Genomic DNA, 14,029 nt, shown 5'->3' on the forward strand with positions numbered 1-14,029 from the left:
TTCCCTCTGAGGCCCTCAGTTTGTTTCTCATAGTCCATAGTCTCTCATGTTTCATTCCCCCTTCCGATTACCCCCCCTTTCTTTTTTTTTTTTTTTTTAAGATTTTATTTATTTATTTGACAGAGAGAGAGACAGCCAGCGAGAGAGGGAACACAAGCAGGGGGAGTGGGAGAGGAAGAAGCAGGTTCCCAGCAGAGGATTAAGAGCCTATTCTTGAATCTTTGTCTTTCACACAATCTCATTAGTTTATAGCCACATTTTGTAAGTTAAACTGAGACCTGGTTTAAGTGCTTTCTTTTATGTGTAAGGATGGCACTACACAGCTCATTAATTATGTATCTCACTGTGGGCTTTTATTTGGGGCTGGGGGAGTAAATCAATCACATGCTGTAGATGGGTTTTCTTTTGGTCATTGGATTTCTATTCTTTGCTGTTTGTTTGTTTGTTTCCACACAAAGGGGACTACTGATGGAATTGGAATCACCTCACCAACATGAAGTAAGCAGTTCTTTCGGAATTTTTTTAAATAGGAAGGATTGATTTTTAATATTCTGATTTATTAGCATTACAACTGATTTGCTGATTGCAATTTTTACTCCTGAGAAACTCAATTAGAAAGATTATCTAAACATAAGTGCTTTTTCCCCCCTTAAATTTCTGGAAGAGAAAAACCAGTGTAAATGTTCTCTATTAATAGAGTACATTAAAAAATGAAAATTCAGCTATCCCTCAACAAAAGGATTAATCATAGTTTCTCTAAAAATAGCAAACTCTCATGTGTCATCTTAAATATGGTTGACTTTGTAGTTTAAAACTTTAGAAACACATCCATTGGAAAAATAAGGTATTGTTGTATTAATTAACAGGTTATCACGATGCCCTAGCACTTTCTATCAAGATTCCATTGACCTCAGATTTTCTTTTCTGTTATGAAACAAGTTATTTTCTAAACCAGCATATCTTTCCTTAGTCAGAAAATATGAATGTATGTGTGGACAGAATTCTGACCAAAAGGGTTACCAGGAAGGGCTGACTCAACAGAGCTGTGGCTAGACATCTTAGTTAGAAGAACAGATTTGAACCTTAATCTTCTAATCCGCCTGAGTCGTTCAATTTTAAGTTGCTTTGCATGCACTTTTAGCTCATTTCCGAAGGTCATTCTGTTTCTTGTGCCTCTTGTGTGTTTAGCCAGCTGATTTACTATCTGCTTCACTGGTATTTCACAACATCTGCAAAATTTGGTCTAATTTCCCTGAAGTTAAAGAGACAAAACTATGACATACCCTGTTTCCATGTATTTCAATTTTATCTGTCAGTCTTTTCCAGGCTTTTCACAGAGGCAACATTACTCATATCTTTTTTTTAATAAGGCTGCTTTTTCAGCTCCCCTACAGAAAGGAAAGATTGATAAAGAAAATGTCATATAATTTGTAATCAGCAGTTGACAACTTCACATATTATATACTTATCATTGAAATGACTTCTACAACTAAGTGAAACTGTACTCTAGAGTTTTAAGCTGCAAAGTTAATATATAAGGCGAAGGAAATTAAGGAAATAAGGGAGATACACCATCCTAGAATTTGAATACCGAAAAAGAGACTATGTCGGAATTGTAATAGTGGCTTTCACTGATCCAGAACAAATCACTTCATTCAATTGCCACCCACTAGTTTCCCTCTTTAAAAATGGTTATAATAACACCCATGTCTCTGTGGATATGTTCCAAGAATTACCCAATTATTAGGTTATAAAGCACTGAGGAAATTTTAACCCTGCTGTGAAAACAACTGAGTGCATGCTAGCATATAAACATGACAGAAAGCTGCACATTTACCTATCTTATTTTGTTTATATCTTGATCACTATCCGAGAACATCTGACAGTACAGCTGCCTAAAGTTAACAGGATATGGGAAAGTATGTCCAGACTATCCATTTTTGAAATTCCTTCCTAAAAATATTATTGCTCTTCCTCTGGAATATATTAATCATATATCGCTTGCTCTCTAGAAAATGTAAATAAAAACTATGTCCTCTAACTTTCATAATTGTTAGAGAAATATTTATACTTGTCTTGGACGATAATTAAGAAATGTTTCCTTCAAGGTACATTTTACTTACAAACTCCTTGAAAGCAGAAACCATGTTTATACATCTTGTATACCCCCTTAGCAACCAGGACAGGGCCTCTCACATAATATGAAGCTCCATAAATAATTTTTTCATAAATATTTCTTAGGCTGTTCTCTCTGCTTAGGGCTGGAAATGAAAAATATTTAAGTCAACGTTCCTGTTCTCAAGGAATGACACACACTATTAAACAGTCTTAGATAATAACTCTAGTACTATTTGCTATGATAAGAAATGGAAAATGGAGAGATTGTCAAGAAATCTTTAAAGAAGACATTTTAGCCTAAGGACAAATAAGAACTCATTATACACCAAAAAAGCAAACAGGTAGAGGGAACAACACAAAGAAAACATTGTATGCATAAGGTTCACTGAGTAGTCCGATGTGTAAAACACAGAGCAGATGGAGGAAGTGGTGGAAAATGAGACCGGAAACGGGGGCCAGTTTCTAAGGATCCCATGTTCTATACCAAAGAATTTGGATTTTATCCTAGAGACAAATGGTCTCCAAGGTGGGGTGCATTCACCCAAGAGCATATGCAAAATTATTCCAGGAAAAACCAGAACATCTATTTATATTTACCTTTTCTCATCCTTTCACATTTTGAGTGTCTGATGAGTGTAGTATGTGTGAGTGTGAGTGTGTGTGTGTGTGTGTGTGTGGTTTATAAGGAAAAGTACAGGGGCTCCTGGGTGGCTCAGTCAGTTAAGCATCTGACTTTGGCTCAGGTCATGATCTCAGGGTCCTGGGATTGAGTTCCATATTGGGCTCCCTGCTCACCGGGGAGCCTGCTTCTCCCTCTGTCTGCTGCTGCTGCTCTCCTTGCTTGCGTGCTCTCACTCTCTCTTTCTTGCTCACTCTCTCTCTCAAATAAATAAACAAAATCTTTTTTTAAAAATTCTCTTTGGGGGGTACCTGAGTGGAGCAGTTGGTTGAGAATCTGACTCTATATCTGACTCCTGATTTTGGTTCCAGTGGTAATCTCAGGATCCTGGGACTGGGTCCTGCACTGGGCGTGCAGCCTGCTTGGGATTCTCTCTCCTTCTCCCTCTGCCCCTCCCCACTGCACTCACAACGCTCTCGCTCAGTCTCTCTCAAATAAATAAATATTTTATTTAAAAGTCCTCTTTGGAATATTATAAAACAAAACAAAAGTACTTTCTCTGGGTTTAGAATCAATGACAATGCAGTAGCAAGAAATATCTCCAGCACCATCTTGGTTTCTAACTCATGCATTCTGGAGAAATGGCAGGAGCAGAGGCTATACAGAATGAGCCTCAAACACCTTTTCCAGAAAGTAAGGTAGACCACATAGGAACCAACTGAAAGATTTTCCAATCACCAAGCTGGAACAATTTGAGCAACAAAATAAATAACATAGTGTTGGATTATAACCCAAAGTACAAAATAATAAACATGGGCCCATAATAATATAAACAAATACTTGAATGAATAAGTAAATAAGGGAGAATAGACAAATCTCCCATACAAAGGAATACTGCCCCTCACAGACTTGGGAGAGTAACTCCCCTACCCCTTAAGTGAAAGCCGCACTACTGACTTCCATCCAAAAAGAAAAGTATGGAAAGGGAGGGGAGAAAAAGGAGTGACTTTATGGGGGAAAACCTGACAAACATTATGTGATGAAGCGTAACATCACCAGTGATAATCATTAGTGATAAGTTATATTGACAGCCCATTCCCTTCAAATTATATCGATGAGCATGGCACTTTACATCTGCGGTCTTCCTCCCAAAAAAACCATAACCCCAGTTCAATTATAAGAAAAATATCAAACAAACCCAAATTGAGAGACTTTCTACAAAACCTACCAGTACTCTACAAAATTGCAAGGTCAGCGAAAACAAGGAAAGTCTAAGAAACTCTCAGTCTACAGGAGCCTAAGGAGACACAATGACTAAATATAATGTGTCATCCTGGATGGGACCCTAGGACAGAAAAAGAACATTAGGTAAAAACCAAAGGAATCTAAATAAAGTATGAACTTCAGTTAATAATAACCTATCAATACTAGCTAATCAGTTGTGACCAATGTATCATACTATTGTAAGATCTTAACAGGTCAAACCAGGTAAAGGGTAGGGAGCACTCACTGTACTATCTCCACAACTTTCCTGTACACCTAAAACTCCTCAAATAAAAAGTGTATTAAAAGAAAAAAAGGACCTCTTCTGATTTGAAATCTTTCATATCTGTTAGAATCTTTATTCCCTGGTCCAAGTCTTCTATAAACTTGCTATTCATAATGTGATCACCTGTGAGCTTCTTAGCAATACAGAATCTCAGGCCCATCCCAGATAATATTAGGGTTCTCCAGAGAAACAGAACCAAAAGAAAGAGACAGCGAGAGAGAGAGAGAGAGAGAGAGAGAGAGAGAGAGAGTTATGTAAGGAACTGGCTCATGCAATTATGATGGCTGGGAAGTCAAATCTGCAGTGTGAGCTAGCAGCCTACAGACCCAGGAGAGCATGTGGTTGCAAATGAAGTCTAAAGGCAGTCTGCCTAACAACTCCCCCATGACTGGGGAGGGGTCTTTTGTTCTATTCAGGCCCTAGACTGAATAAACTCAACACACATTATGGAAGAGCTCACCAATTTAAATGTTGACCTCATCCAAAAACACCCTCCAGGCTGACACATAAAATTAACTGTCACCCCAGACCTCATAAATCCGAATCTGCATTTTAAAAAGATCCGATGGGTGATTTCACACATACTCAAGTTTAAGTGGCATTGCTGTAGAAGACTCCTAAAGGGCCAGAATCCCCCCTTAAAGAGCTTAAAAAATACATGATAATTTCACTAACTCAGAAACAAGGCTTGATTTGTTGTTGTTTTAACTTGATAACTCTCCCAGCATTTATTGATCTGGAAGTGAGGGATGCCTTCAGAAATCCCCACCCTCCGTGCTGGGTAAGGGTAACTAACCCTCTCATTTGTTCCCACCTGGACCTCACCAAGCTTCTTACCTGGTTTTTAAAATTAGTGTCCTGTGAGTCTTCCCGACTACAATGTGCTCCCCAAGGGCATCTAGCACATCTTATTTTTCCCATCTCCAGGTCTCTATTACTCACGATAACAGCCAAACTGAAGCCTGCGGTCAGGAGAGCAGGCCCACATCTGTCCCACTCCCACTGCCCCATTCCCCAACGCTTCCACCTCCAAGACAGACTGGTACATTTTCCTCTTTCTCAGTCAGCATATGCCAGAAGTTACTATTCGAACTAGACCTAGGGAGACATTATACACACAGATTAGAGAACTCTATAGATTGAAGCATATAAAATTGACAATATTGGCTTTTTTGACCACAAAATCAGCGATCTCATAGGACTGAACAGTGTGTTTCCATTTAGTGTTTTTCCTTCGCAAAAACTAGGGACAATATGCTGTCACGGATAGATAATACCAAGATTGCTAATATTCATGACAATTTACTATTGATAAATTAACGTCAAATACACACCATCCACTTCCCAATTTCGATCCAAGCCCTCCCCTTAATTATACGCGATTCAAGCCCTCGCGGCCGCCTCCCGGGTCCCAGTCATCCCGGAGGGGCAGCCCCTGCGCTGCACAAGAGAGCACAAGAGGGGAGAGCGTTGCTCCTCAGAACGACGGCGACCTGGCATGCCCAGAACCCAAGGGGCGAGATGAGTCAACTCCCACCGGCCACTCCCTCCAGGCCACAATGCCCCGAATTCTGCCTTCCCCCGCCCAATCCCTCCACAGTTGCCCGAACCTAAGATGGCGGCGGGGGCGGAGTCGGTGAGGCCGCCTCTAGGCGGGACCGCGCTGACAGAGCGCAGCGGAGGGGCGGTGCCAGCGCCGCCACCCCGCCCCGCCAGCGCGGCCCGGGCCTTCGGCTGTCCGGCCCCCGCTCTCCTTTCTGCCGGTATCTCACTCCTGCTTCTCGGAGGCGTCATGAGGTCCCCGATTCGGGGCCTGACCTCGAGCGATGGCGAGGAGGGCTCAGATAGGACACCCCTCCTGCAGAGCACCCCACGGGTGGAAGCCGGTGAGCCGCGGAGCTGTCCCAGGGTGGGGGTGGCCAGCATACCCACGTCCTTGGCCGATGGGACCAGAGCTGCTTAGGCGTGAGGGGTTTTGAGGAAGGGAAGCGAAGGCGCGAGAGAACTCGAGGAGGGGGAGTCCGTTCAGGGCCCCGCTTAGCTCCCGCCTGCCCCGGTGCCCAAAAGCCGGTCTGGGGTCTGGCGGGGACCGTGAGGCCGGGCCGGGCTGGAGGCTCGGGTGGGGCCTCGGCAGGTGCAGCTCCGCGGGGTCTGGGCGGTTGCTGCTGGGCGCCGCGGGCGCTGGGCTCCTGGCAATTCTCGATAATATCGAGCAGGAGACCCCAGGGAAGAATGTATTGTAGGAGAACCTGTAAATCAATGGGCAAAGGGCCAGGGAGAAGACCCGGAGGAAGAGCAAACTGGGAGAGAAACCTGCATATCGGTGCGCAAAGGGTTGGACGGAGCTGGAGCTCTTTCTCCCTGTCACCTCCAGGTTTCCGCAGCTGCCGTCCGCTGGCTTGTTAATCTGGTAGCGCCTTGGGCGAGGAGCTGAAACCTTTTCAAAGGGCTGAGGTTAACATTTGTGTGTCTGTGGAGGAAGGCTATTGCATAAGCGAGCCAATATCTTGAATTTTTTCCCGTATGGTAGTCTACGATTACATCGTAGCCGTCTCCGATTTAAGTTAGAAAAGTTATCTTCAAGATAATATAAAGTTCTAAGATAATTTGCCAAAGGTCTTGCAACAAATAGAAAAGGAAGTATTTCAGAGCGTTATCGTCCCTGAATTTGGAGAAATTAAAATATATTGCTATTTAATACTTTTATAAATGTAACTTCTTTAAAAGTAATTAAAACTAAAGAACAAATCCGTTTGTACACATTCTATAATTTCAAAGATGTGTGCATGAGAAACAGAGTTGAATTAGAAATTTGACTTTTCCTGACCAAGGACAGGATCGTCCTGTGTTATCTTTTTCATTTTTAACATTACCAGATGGTGGCAGTAGATGTGGCAACATAAGAGCTCCATCCGGCAGCTTGGAGCTTATTTTAGAGGACGCTCAGTGTAAATACTGTACCAGTGACGTTTGACCTGGAAGTTGGACTGGGTTCCATAAACTGAGCATTTTCTGTGGCATACACTGTTAGATTTCTAAAATCTTCTGTAAAATAATCTAGTATGGAAATACAGAAACAAATGCCATAATCAAGATAGTCCCTAGAGACTACTATATTCTATTGCAGTAGAGAAAATACATATAGCTGTACCTTATCTATGCCTAAGTGTACAGTTTTGATTTTCAGGAGAGAAAGGCAGATAAAATGTCAGTCATAATATTTTACAGTAGTAAAAAGACCTTAGAAACTAACCACCGTCTGGTGGTGCATCATTTTGTACATAGACAACCAAGGGCCATGTGGTTACCTTCCCAAAGGTTGCATGTAGCCACATTTGTGTTATATTTGAGAAATTCCTATTTGAAAAATGCTTAATTTGTTTTTACTTGATCCATTACAAATTTGGAAGATCCCCATTCCACCATGAATACGAGGACATGGTTTTAAATTATACATAGTGTTTCTTTACTAAGAGAGCTAAAATTAAGATATGTTTCTTTAGTGTTAAGAATTAATGCCCCTTGGGTTGATGTAATATGATGGAATTTTCAGTAACCCAACTATGGTTTGCCCCTCAAGCATTTGCTTTTACTCAACCTCATGGATTTCAGACATGCACACGAAAATGGTGGCGGAAGGCTGGCTTGACACTGATAAACAGTAGGAAATCTATAGATTTTTCCGCCTAATTTAGGTAGGAGGAAGGGAGCAAACTAAGCAAGGAAGAGCAAAGCTTCCCCTCCCACACATAAAAATTCTTCATTCCTCACACTTTATACCAGTTGAAGGTTTACTTTTGTATGAATGACGTGTAGTCTTGTATTTGATTAAGTGAATTTTCAAAATACTGTTGCACCAAAAATGTGCTCATTTGTGTTAGGAAAAATTCAATTTTACGGCTTCTAAGACATTTCTTTGCATTTAAAGACAGAGCATAGATTTGGAGCCAGAGTCACTAACTGCCAAACCAGCTCTACTAACTAGGTGTGTGAGCTTTAGCAATTGCCTACACTCTCTATGCTTTCCTTGTCAATAAATCAGGGAAAATAATATACCTAACTTATAGGGTTATTGTGAGGCTTAAATGAGCTAATAGGAAGTGCTTAGAAAATTTTAGCACATAGTAAATGTTAGTTACTATTATTATTATCATTATTATCAGCAAAGACTATTTGGATTTTGCATTCCTCAGAGAACCTGGGCACAGCAAAATGAGGTCCCCATTCTTCATGGTCACACTGTATTGGAACTTGTGATTTCTAGCTTGTAATATAGGTCATTCTGTGCTTTGTTTTCACTGATGACAGAGGAGTGTTTTGTTTGTTTGTGGTTTTGCCTCTACTACTCTGTTGGGGAGGTTACATTCAAGGTTCAGTTACATGAGCATTGAGTTTCACAAATATACTTCTTGTGTGAATATAGTCTTAAATATAAGATATGGAATGCTGGTAGAGAGCAATCATATTATAGAACGAAGGCAAATGGCCTTGGATCATTGATTCATTGGGTCATGTTGTGATAACCAATAGTAACTGAATCCATTTAGTAGAATTTGGTGTTTTCACATAAATGGGTATTAATCTGGGAGCTGAGAATACGTATTTGTCAGGAATTAATTATTCATAAGACAGAGTAAGACTAGTTGAATATTACCCTTTTTAAACTCAAAACATATTGTATTCATGTTAGATAGGAAATGTTTTTTTCTTTTTTGGAAGATTTTTATTTTTTTTAAGTGATCTCTATGCCCAACATGGGGCTTGAATTCACAACCCAGAGACAGAGAGTCACATGATATACCGACTCAGCCAGCCAGGCAGCCCCAATAAGAAATCTGTTTTAATGCAATTCCTGGGCCAAGGGGGCTCACTATGTCCAGTGCCCATCCTCCTCTAGGAAAAAGCGTCATCTGTGTGGGTCAGTGCTCCTAACCATGGATTTTCTACCTCAGTCTCAGCCTCTCACTACTCAGTACTCCTTGCTCCTCCCACTGCCAAACCCTTCCACAATGAATAAATGCCTGGCATTCTAGGGTTTTCACCAGCCTTCCCTCTACCCACTTCCTTGCTTCAACAGAAACCTGGCCTCCTGGGCATATCATTCTCACTCCTCACTGTTGCCTCAAGGGGTTATTATTTTCTCTTGATGAGATTGACTCTTCCTTATTCCACATGGATGATGCTTCTAGACAATTACCCCTCGACTCTCAATGCCTGCAGACTTCCTATTCATTGATGAAGACTAAGTATAAATGTTCTTTCTCCAAGAGGCCTTCCCTGACCCCCACCCCACACCCCACACATACACACATACAAGCAGTTTAATGTGACTGCTTTGCCCCTTGTTACATATATCGTAGCACTTTATCTTATTGGTACAACTTTCTCCAGGGTAAACAGGAAAGGAACTCACTTTTGCTGAGTGCTTATCATAACTGCCCTAGAGTATTTCATTTAATCTACACACAACCCAGTGAAGTGGTTATTGTTTGCCTCATTTTAGAGCCAAGAAACCTGAGAATGAAAACTTTTTTTTTTTTTTTTAAGATTTTATTTGTTTATTTGAGAGAGAAAGACAGGGTGCAAGTAGGGGGAAGAGCAGAGGGAGAGGGATAAGCAGACTCCGTACTAAGCAGGGAGCCTGATACAGGGCTGGATCCCAGGACCCCAAGATCATGACCTAAGCCGAAACCAAGAGTCGGATGGACGTTCAACCAATTGAACCACCCAGGTGCCCTGAGAATGAAAATTAAGTAACTTCCCCCCAAAGACACACGGCCAGTGAGATTCAGGACTGAGATTCATTCCCAGGTCTGCTTCTCTCTAACTTAGCCTGTGTTCTTTCAACTACACCCACTCCACATACCTAAATTTAAACCATATTTTAGAAGCTGATGTTTGTTTTGATGGGTGCTCTGTTCGTTATGCAAGCATGATTTTGCTTTGAACTTGATTTCAATGTGACGGGTGCTTGATGAATGTTCTCCCTCTTCATAATACAAGCATTCTTTTGTTGGACCAATTTCAAACGTTATCCAGGTTCACAGGCACATTTTGTCTTATCGCCATGCTTTATTGAAATAAAATTTTTCTGATTCATAAGCAACGGCCATTTTTTGAAGTAGTGACCATATATTTTTAATATCTCTTACAACCTCATAGCTATATATTTTGTGACATCTGCGTTGGCTTTTTATTTTCTGATTATTGACTGTGCCCCAGAAAGTTATAATTGCCTGATCCATAACTTTTAGGTCAGTTTTTCAAGTAAATGTCAAGCTGCTTGCCCCACATCTTCATAGGGTAAGGTATAGTCATAGTCCAAATCAAGCATCACATGGGAGAAGCTGATTACAGTAAAATAAGGTAACTGCAAATAGGATAGCGAGGAGTAATAACATTACAAGTCAGAATGGCATAAAATAAAGTTGTCTAGACTAATTAATAAATTGAATTACTAGTAACTTCATCCTTCCCTTTCACTTACTCCTGCATCTGATACGTAGGCAAGGCCTGTCAGTTCTGTTTTTAAATTTATCTCAAATCTGCCCATTTCTGGGGTGCCTCGGTGGCTCAGTCAGTCAAGCATCTGACACTTGATTTCGGCTTAGGTCCTGATCTCATGGGTCCTGGAATGAGGTCTGGGCTCCTCGCTCAGCGAGGAGTCTGCTTGAGGATTTCTCTTTCTCCCTCTGCCCCTCTCCCAACTTGCATGCTCGCTCGCTGTCTCTCTCAAGTAAACAATAAATCTTAAATCTTAAAATCTTAAAAAATAAATCTTAAAAAAAGGATCTGCCCGTTTCTCTCTATTGCCTCTGCTTTATCCTAGTTTAAGCCACCTTCATCTCTTCCCAGGAAAACAATAGTCCCCTAAATGATCTTTCTGAGTCTACATCTTCCACCACCATTCACACTCCTCCCCCTTTGTAATCTGCACACAGCAACCAGAGAAGCCCTTGAAACCATAAATTACCTACTGTCATTCCTCTGCTAAATTAGATAATGAACTTTGTCAATAGTACCTTGGCAAAGCAGACAGTACATATATCTGGAGTTTTCTTGTTCCAAGTTACTCCAAGTAACACACTTTGGTTGTCCAAATTTGGCAAGATTATGAGTCTGCCATCCAGACTTCTGTCTATTACTGTCCCACACAGAGCGATGATAAAGAAAACATGACTTACACTATCCAAAATCTCCTTGACTAGACAGAAGCCCATTTGGTTGGAGCAGAGAGCAAATGTATCTAGATTCAGGTAACAGAGACAGCACAAATGGGCCCTTAGAAATACAGTTCTCACCAGTCAAGATCTCACTACGGCAGTGGTGCCGTAATTCTAATAGCTGTGCTCCTCCGAAAGGAGTCAAGAATGCCAAATGAAAAGTTCTCTGGTAAATGATGTAATTCCTGCACAGAGGAAAAAATTGATTGCAGTTGTTAACTGTGTGAGGGCTTCTCGAAATGTGAGATGGATCATAATACATTAATATATCCTAAGTAGAGTTGTGCCATATTCTTTAATGCTTCAGTCTGAATCAGTACTAAGACCTCTGTGCTCTGAAAAACGTACTGTTGCTTAAGGTTGGGTCAATGAAAGCACCAGGATTCCTGACTAGGGGAAACACACACACATATAGAGTGTTAGTATGTCATTGCCAAATAAAAGCATACTTATATTCATGCATATGTATTTAACTTTAGATTGTCATTACCAAGTAAAATAGATGTTCGTATCTTTTGACAACTATCAAACACTTAGTGTTTACCAAATTTACAGGTGTAAAACCCTGGATTAGCCACTCTCTCTCTGTCACTAAGGGCTCAATCAACCTTAACTTCCTAAATTCCTGTCCCCTCTCCAATTCTGCAACTCAGCAAAAGAAGAAAAAGACAAAATTATGTGCATATGCCTGTAATTAAAGTAAAAAATAGATCAAAACTCCTCCTCTCACATGATCTTTCTTTCATTGGTTCCTCCAACCAATTCCACCTTCCTTTTTTTTTTTTTTTTATCTTTGTGTTACATTCACTTACTTCCTTTTTTAATGTGGGCCCTTTAAGCATGTTCAGCTGAGCAACTGTCACAGATGCTGCAACTGTCATAGATTCTGCAAGTTTGCTTCTGGATTCTTAAATACATTTAGTTTAGGAGGGCCTTAAGTATTAATCATGGCTTCTGATTCAAACCCAGCCTCCGAGGATACTTTTCCAGGTAAGAAATTTATCAAGAGGGGTTTCATGGCTAGCCTTGGCAGGAAATTTTTTGTGCTGTGCTACAATTACAATGAGATGGCTCCTAATCCACAGTCCACAGTATCAGTGCTTTGCTGCAGTGAGTACTCTAGTACTAGAGTACTCCAGTACTGATTGGCCATGTTTTAGATCATTTTTCAGAAATAATGATGCCATTAAACCCCTTAACTGTTTTTCTTGAATCTTTGTCAACTGACAAGGCCTAGGGATTCAGTTTTGACTCTGTGATGGAGATTTTTTTTTTTTTTTTAGAGAGAGAAAGAGCAAGAACGCATGTGCACACAAGGGGGGAGGGGATGGGGAAGGGGAGGGGGAGGGGCAGAGGAAGAGGGAGAGAGAATCTCAAGCAGGCTCTGCACCCCGTGCAGAGCCAACATGGGGCTCAATCTCACAATCCTCAGATCGTGACCTGAGCCAAAATCAGGAGTCAGATGCTTAACAGACTGAGCCACCTAGGCACCCCTGGAATGGAGATTTTTCTGAGCAAAGTTGATAAAGCTACTGCCTTAATGTTTTAAGAAACTGTCTTATAGTTCAGGCTCTGATGTGTTAAATGTTTATCAAAACTACAGCTACCGAAAACAAATTCTCTTTGATAAATGTTTTTAGATATGCTTAATCTGAAAATATTCTCAGAAAAATATTCATGATTTATTAATTTGTGTGCTTCTAAAAAGTAACCTTTTTAGTAATTTAGACAATATCATCTAAGTTATTCTTCTAGTGAAAGTTGTCTCCCATTATTTATTTCAGCTCCAGCGTGCTGCTCTGCTCGCTACAACTTAGCAGTTTTGGCTTTTTTTGGTTTCTTCGTTCTCTATGCATTACGTGTGAATCTGAGTGTTGCATTAGTGGATATGGTAGATTCAAATACAACTTTAGCAGATAATAGAACTTCTAAGGAGTGTGCAGAGCATTCCGCTCCCATAAAAGTTCTTCATAATCAAACGGTAAGTGCTACTTTTTTTTTTGAAGAATACCCATTTATTCTTTTTTTTTTAAGATTTTATTTATTTATTTGACAGAGAGAGAGAGACAGCCAGCGAGAGAGGGAACACAGGCAGAGGGAGCGGGAGACGAAGAAGCAGGCTCCCAGCGGAGGAGCCTGATGTGGGGCTCAATCCCAGGACTCTGGGATCACACCCTGAGCCGAAGGCAGACGCGTAATGACTGAGCCACCCAGGCGCCCCTAAGTGCTACTTTTTTAACAATCTTAATCCTAAAATATGTCCAAGTCAAAATATTGAAAAGTCTTTCTTCATTCTACAGAAACCACAAACACTTTATTCACGGAAGCTCTGAATCTTTTTCTTTTGTGCATTTTTCAGGAATTGGTTGAACAGTAACATAACTGCACCTACTGCTCTTGGTGTAATATACTTTGATCTGTTTGAAAAGTAGTTTCTCAGTTTCCTCTATAAACATACCAACCATCCTTGAAGATAATTTGGAAAAACCTGTTTAGCATACCAGGACATTGTTTTAAAGT

At 40.8% G+C, this 14,029-nt stretch overlaps 2 protein-coding genes across 4 annotated transcripts in view; one reads left to right on the forward strand and one right to left on the reverse strand.

Moving 5' to 3' along the window:
* Positions 1-5,919, reverse strand: part of CD109 (CD109 molecule) — a 153,812-nt gene extending 147,893 nt beyond the window's left edge. For 2 of the 3 annotated variants that reach the window (XM_087856948.1, XM_087856947.1), the window contains exons 1-2: positions 2,124-5,919; positions 1,284-1,388 (exon numbers count right to left, since the gene is read on the reverse strand). The gene's annotated coding sequence lies outside the window, so the exon portion shown is untranslated. The remainder of the gene's footprint in view (positions 1-1,283; positions 1,389-2,123) is intronic. The other variant, XM_087856949.1, reaches the window with a different exon arrangement.
* A 75-nt stretch (positions 5,920-5,994) lies between these two features.
* Positions 5,995-14,029, forward strand: part of SLC17A5 (solute carrier family 17 member 5) — a 45,404-nt gene continuing 37,369 nt past the window's right edge. The window contains exons 1-2 of the mRNA XM_045803788.2: positions 5,995-6,172; positions 13,294-13,490. Coding sequence (XP_045659744.1) covers positions 6,079-6,172; positions 13,294-13,490 — 291 coding nt within the window. The 5' untranslated portion in view covers positions 5,995-6,078. The remainder of the gene's footprint in view (positions 6,173-13,293; positions 13,491-14,029) is intronic.

This window comes from Ursus americanus, chromosome 29 (genome assembly GCF_024610735.1).
Source record: "Ursus americanus isolate L20-20 chromosome 29, mUrsAme1.1.p, whole genome shotgun sequence".
Classification (NCBI taxonomy): Eukaryota; Metazoa; Chordata; class Mammalia; order Carnivora; family Ursidae; genus Ursus; species Ursus americanus.